Source organism: Sphaeroforma arctica, assembly GCF_001186125.1.
Source record: "Sphaeroforma arctica JP610 unplaced genomic scaffold supercont1.474, whole genome shotgun sequence".
Lineage (NCBI taxonomy): Eukaryota > Ichthyosporea > Ichthyophonida > Sphaeroforma > Sphaeroforma arctica.
In genome coordinates this window covers 49965-56029 of record NW_014040084.1, presented here as the reverse complement: position 1 = coordinate 56029, position 6065 = coordinate 49965, and the positions used below count along the sequence as shown (strand labels likewise).

Genomic DNA, 6065 nt, shown 5'->3' with positions numbered 1-6065 from the left:
AGTAAATATATAAATATATAATAAAAAATATATAATACATCTATATATATATAATTTCTAAATGTCTAAATATCTAAATCTATATATATACGTTTTGTTATCTAGGGTGTGTATGTGCTTGTGGGTTTGTAGGCGTAGAAATATAATTAGATACACAGATTATCCATACATGTGTATTATACTTACCTTATATAAGGTACAAATATTATATGTATCTATACCTATATTTATAATATCCTGGCATTGTGTAACGCGTCAATACGCCCTGCTTGTAAATCCCACGCAGGTTGAAACATAGCTTATTCAAGATTTTATTAGCAATATATGCACACATCATTGAAAATAAAGATATTAAATAATATAAGGATCCCTTTAATAAAACTGTACCAATTTTCGATACCCCAGGAGGGCGAATTTACATTTTGTTAGTTTATTCTGTACATCGAGATCTAATCAATAGACCAATACAACATGGCGCAACAACAAATGCGCCCAATGTATCGCCGTAGGACGATATGCTGACGATTGTTTTTCGCGTAGATATGGGGGAAAGCGACGATACATATATCTGTATATGAACACACACACACATATATATATATGTGTGTATACAAAACTTACGTAACTTTGTCTCCTTTCCCATTCACCACCTCTTCCATAGCTGTGTATAACGCATTAGTCGACGTTACATTACTATTCAGCCACGCAGCACCCCCCCCCGTCGAATCCTCCATCGTAGCCCCCGACCCAGAGCCACCTGACGTCGACATGTCCATCATATTCCCACTATTCTGAAAAGTATACGAACTCGTTGGGAACTTGAACACCCCCGGCGTGCTATGCCGCAATGATCCACTGTTAACCACCGCCCCTGTCGCCATGGACAGGGCCGGGTGTTGCCCCATTGAACTGGAGTTAGTGGCTGCCAGCCTATTCAACGACATGTGTACGTTACGCTCGTCTGGAGTACGGATTAGGGTATCACTCAAAGTCCGGTGCACGCCACCGCTATCGTTCCACATGGCGCTTGGATTACGCAGGTCACTATCATCCCCCATTCCGTGGCGTTGCTGTTGTATTTGTTGCTGCCCTTGTTGTAGTTGCTGTTGTATTTGTTGCCGCCCTTGTTGTAGTTGCTGTTGTATTTGTTGCTGCTGCTGTATTTGTTGCTGTTGTTGTAGTTGCTGCCGCTGTTGATGGTTGTTAAAGGTGTTGTGTTGAAGTTGTTGACGATTATGTGAGTTGTGGCTGTGGTTCGGTGGGTTCTGATCGGTGCCGGTTTGCTGCGAGTTCTGCATGGACTGGAACCAGAACGGCGATGTAATACCGGCCACATCAGACGACAGGCCATTGATGTTTGACAGGAACGGCTGACCCCCCGGCCATCGCCGCATCAGACTATTATCAGTTGAGGTGTCCTCTTGCACTTCCGGTATTGTGTTGACGGGCCGCGACGAGATGGATCGCATACTACTTATACCCATCCCATCTTGCACCATAGTACCGATATTATATGTCTCCCCTTCACTGATGCAGCCCATACTATTCGCCAGATATAGATCTAATCCCGACGGGGAGTCGTTCGACGCCACCTGCATCGGATCCAACCCAGCACCCGGCATACCAGAACCAAACAGTCTGGCATAGTAGTTATCCAGATCTTCGCCATAGTTACCAAAACCCAGTCTATTCGTATCCATACTCTCAGACATCATGGAAGTTTGCGCCTCCACACCTGAGACCATGCTTTGTCCCGTTTCAGCCTTCACCCCAGCGTTCATATTCGACTTCAACACCGACTCTAGAAGCCCATCCGAGCCCTGATTCGCACTGCTTCCCATCTGCCCGTGAAAGGTGGGTTCCGGCATACCCGTATTATACTGGTGCTGTCTGGCTTGGTTGCGTCCCAGCTCGTGCGTGTGGCTGCTCCCATATGACTGCACATTCGGAAGCGGCTGTGGCGGCAAGTCGGTGACCAATACCCCGTTCGTACTGTGCCTTCGCGAATGTCCTCCTACTTTACCGGCTGATACGAGTGCAGTATCATCCGTAATAGCTGCCATACCTACATTGTGGGCGCTCCTACCCCACTCCCGCGCTCGCTGTCCTAGGCCTTGGGCTCGAGCCTGAGAATGAGCCTGATCTTGATCCTCGCCCTGCAAGGGTGCTGACCACCCACTCGGCAGACAAACATCACTTCGCATACATCGAGCACCTTCACCGTTTGAAGGCCTCGCAGTGTTAGCGTTAAAGTTAGCACTAGCGTGCGACTGAGACGGACCGTCGCCACTGTCACCGTAGATCCCCTCCCGCTCGCTTGCATACATGTCTTCCGCAGTTAAGCTCCGGTCCAGGCCCGCACTGTTAGGCGCTGACTTGGACTCGTCATGGGACTGACTTATCCCGCGGACCAACCCCTGTTCACCCTGCGGCTGCGAATTCGATCTTTCACACGTATTGCCGTACATGTCTTTATCATGCTGCCCGTTGGACGAGTGAGCCTTGTTCTCTCTATAGTCAAAGTCGGGTCTGACAGCCACCCCCTCTTTCAGTGTACCTGGATTGGTGGTGGCCTGCAGCATCTTTCTGGCTTCATCCCAGATCTCCAGCTCAGTATCTGATGGGGTCTGTGACCGCTTACCCACTTGCCCTCCAGGAGGAAGTTCGGTACCGCCGTTGGCGGCCCCACCCTCACTCCCGCTTCGATGTAATAACACCCCGTCCCGGTCGGTGAAATCATAGTTGACGTCGAGGTCGAACCGGGACAGATCCGCGCCGTTTGCATCCAAGACGGCAATTCTGTTCCGCACTAATTTTGTCTTGATTAGGTGCTTACTGGACATGTGGTACTGCAGACTTCGCCAGGCTTGGTAACGGTTGGTGCAGCCCTTATATCTACAGGTGAAAGGTCTCAGCAGTTCATTCCCGCCCCGTCTGTGCCTCCGTGAAGGCACCTGCGGGTCTCTTTTCGGACTGTTCATCGGGGGAATCGGATACACCGCCCCTATTTGGGACCCATTGTGTGTGTGTGACTGTGTATTGATGTTCTGAGCTTGCAACGATGCTGATCTGACGGGTAAAGTTGTTTCATCGAGTGGATCTAACGACATACTCGAGGCTCGAGTCGATGACATCAAACTGTGAGTCGTTGACGGTCCCTGATACGATCCAAAACTGTCGACACTATTCTGATGCACTAGTTGACGTTGTTGCTTGGCCTTGGTGTCATTGAGATACATCTGGAGGGATTGGTTATGCTTTCGGAAGTGATCAGACGTAGGGTTGTGTGACGAGTGCCTATGTACCAAGGTATTTGTGGCTCGCTCTTGTGCAGCCTGCGCATAATCAGCACTGGCCGTATCAGCTGATTTATCCTCGGATTTAGACCGGAAGCCCTCTGTCCAATCCATATCTCCTACCTCAGTACTATTTAACTCCTTAGGTGTGCTCGTATTCGCATCGGCGGAATCGATGTTCATCTTGGCCACCAACTCAGACGTGCTCATATTATTTATGCACGATGATAAAAGCAGCGCGTCGAGTGAAGCAAAATCAGGGCACGACCCAAACCTACCCGACAGACTTGCATCCGGGCCACCCACGCTCACGCCCATTTGATCTTGTGTATTTGCGTTCGAATGTTCCTTATTATTCACGTTGTTGAACTCTGACCCCCGATCCATACCGAACAAAGTGTTATTATTTGTAAGTGAGGATTGACTAATATTTGTAAGTGAGGATTGACTGATATTCGCATCCTTCCGCACAAACCCTGAAAGACACTCAGTTAAATTCGACCGTGATTCCAGCGGCGAAGAGGTAGCATAAATACTCTTTCCAGGCTCGTTGCTACTATTTACATATATGTTTGAGCTTTTCATAAACGTCTTACTGTCTACTCCTAGTACGTGCATGGGTATGCCATCGCTGTGATAGTCGTCGTTACGCACGCCTGCAACATGCATGTAAAAAGCACGACACTGCGCGCACCGGTGATGAGCTAGATATTAAGCCAGACCTGTGTTCAACTATGCTACTGGATGCAGCTATACGAAATGAATTTGTTATTCAGTATGCCAACTTCACAGATACTAGGAAAAAACAATTCTAGAACTTTCACGTTACCTTTGTGCAAGAACGCTCTCAATTAAACATGTGTGGACTAATTTACCTCAGCAGTCGGCTGTCATGCGATGTACAAGCGTGCATCAATCTGCTATTTATCCAAGCCGTGCAGCTTTCACAGATGAGACCAGCTCTAAGCTTACGTATGAGCTTAATTGTATAAAAATTCACATGTGTGAAGATTATCGATACTTTGTACAAAGTGTACCGTCGCGAACCTATGACAATCGGTTTTTGTCATGGAACAAGCACTCACTGTATCTTGTGGTAGTTATCGGTGTCAGCTGACATTAGTTATCTACCTGATCTAGAGATGTGTATATTCGAGATTATTTAAATAAACTGACTCATACACAGCATAAAATAGTATGCTAGTATTGCTCGATGTATGCGAAAGTGACGAGAGCGTACATTTATGTCGATATGATATTTAACTGTGGTGGCTATAAAAAAAATAGGCGTACGGTGCCTTCAGGTCAGTGGGCATAGACGGTGCCAAACGAATGTGTGAGACTGTGAGTCTGTGTCACTGTGAGTCATCAGCTGTACGGTACTATTAAAATACACTATTAAAAATAAAAATAAACCCCTCCCCTGGACAGGGCCGCGGGGCCCTGATCATCGTGGAAGATACGGAAAAATGGAAAAAATAATATTTTTTTTCTTCTTCTTGATATTTTCGAGGAAAAATATAGCAGCCTACGTACAACAGTTAAAACTACGGTGAATACAGACAATTTGTAGTGAATTTACTTGGAGCTTGAAAAGTTGAAATCTGTTGCAACTTTCAAGATATTTTTATTTATGTGGTTAAATATATCCATTGCCTTGTTCAATTGGTTTTATACAAAAAATCATCAAGAAGACTACTGTATATGGATAAAAATATATAAATTTCAAAAAAAAAAAAGTTAATCTGTCCTATATATAAACAATATATGTCTCCTTCATAAACATCAAGGCTATTTATGTAAATACATACATATTCCTGTCTGAGGCCGGGTCTTAACTCTAATAGTTGCCAGCCAATAGTATGCTCGACTAAATTTAAAAAAAAATGATTTCGTGTCCCACTTTTGAAAACTTCCAGAGACAAAATTTGTCTCTTGTAATAGTTGATTTCGTTATAGTTTTACGTTATAGTCGGAATCTTTACGTAAACTTCAAAAATTACCAAGAAAATGTAAAATATTGTCGATATCCCCATCAATCTAATTGGATACACAAAAGCCCGCACAAAATGTTCGATTGTATCCAAGCATGTTTGCTACAAAGAAGCGGTTTAACGATCGGGCGGTTACGATGCCTCTTTTGAATATGCTTGTTAATTATGTAATAGACCTAGCTAAACGCAGCAATAGAATAGAACGTCTCTCTTCCGTGTGATATACTTTACTTCAAGTACATCTAAAAAGAAAGTCAACGTCTGTTCCGAAGGGTATGTACGATGCGCGAAAGCATGGCACCAGGCAGATCAAACCTGGTCATTACGTTTGTTGGCTGCCCCTTTATAGAAATAGTATAATTTATTTCAAGGGAATTAAGTTACAAAGTTTGTACATATAGTATGGCTCTCATAGCCGTTGTAGTGGTTCGGGGAAGATCGATGGGAAGAAGTGGTCAGTAAATTCCCTGTTGAAGCTTGGACCAAGTGAGTCGACAATGGAGGATATGCGATGTGCACACTGACTATTTTAGATCCTCGTATTGTCAACAAAGATATGATTGCGTGCCTTCCTCAGTTATCAATCAATGTCAACCACCACTGTTCATATAAAGCTACTATGCATGTACATGCGAACATGCATGCACATGTGAACACGGCTCGATCACTAGATACTGAGCACATTGATACAGAGAATCAAAATAAAACCCATCCACCACACACAATTTGAATTCACACATTAGTGAGCATGGTTGTAGAAATACGGCCTCCGGTC

The 6065-nt window shown here is 44.8% G+C and overlaps 2 protein-coding genes and 1 pseudogene across 3 annotated transcripts in view; 1 reads left to right on the top strand and 2 right to left on the bottom strand.

The window, feature by feature from the left end:
- SARC_06575 (hypothetical protein) overlaps window positions 1-132 on the top strand; it is a gene marked incomplete at both ends in the record, with an annotated part of 4105 nt that extends 3973 nt beyond the window's left edge. The window contains one exon of the mRNA XM_014299521.1: window positions 106-132. Coding sequence (XP_014154996.1) covers window positions 106-132 — 27 coding nt within the window. The remainder of the gene's footprint in view (window positions 1-105) is intronic.
- Window positions 133-617: 485 nt separating this feature from the next.
- On the bottom strand, window positions 618-3614 carry SARC_06574 (hypothetical protein; the record flags this gene model as incomplete). Its single annotated transcript, XM_014299520.1, has 1 exon — window positions 618-3614. The coding sequence occupies one exon, from the start codon at window positions 3612-3614 to the stop codon at window positions 618-620; it is 2997 nt and encodes a 998-aa protein (XP_014154995.1).
- Window positions 3615-3645: 31 nt separating this feature from the next.
- On the bottom strand, window positions 3646-3965 carry SARC_06573 (hypothetical protein; annotated as a pseudogene; the record flags this gene model as incomplete). The annotated part of the gene is made up of 1 exon: window positions 3646-3965.
- Window positions 3966-6065: the final 2100 nt, after the last annotated feature.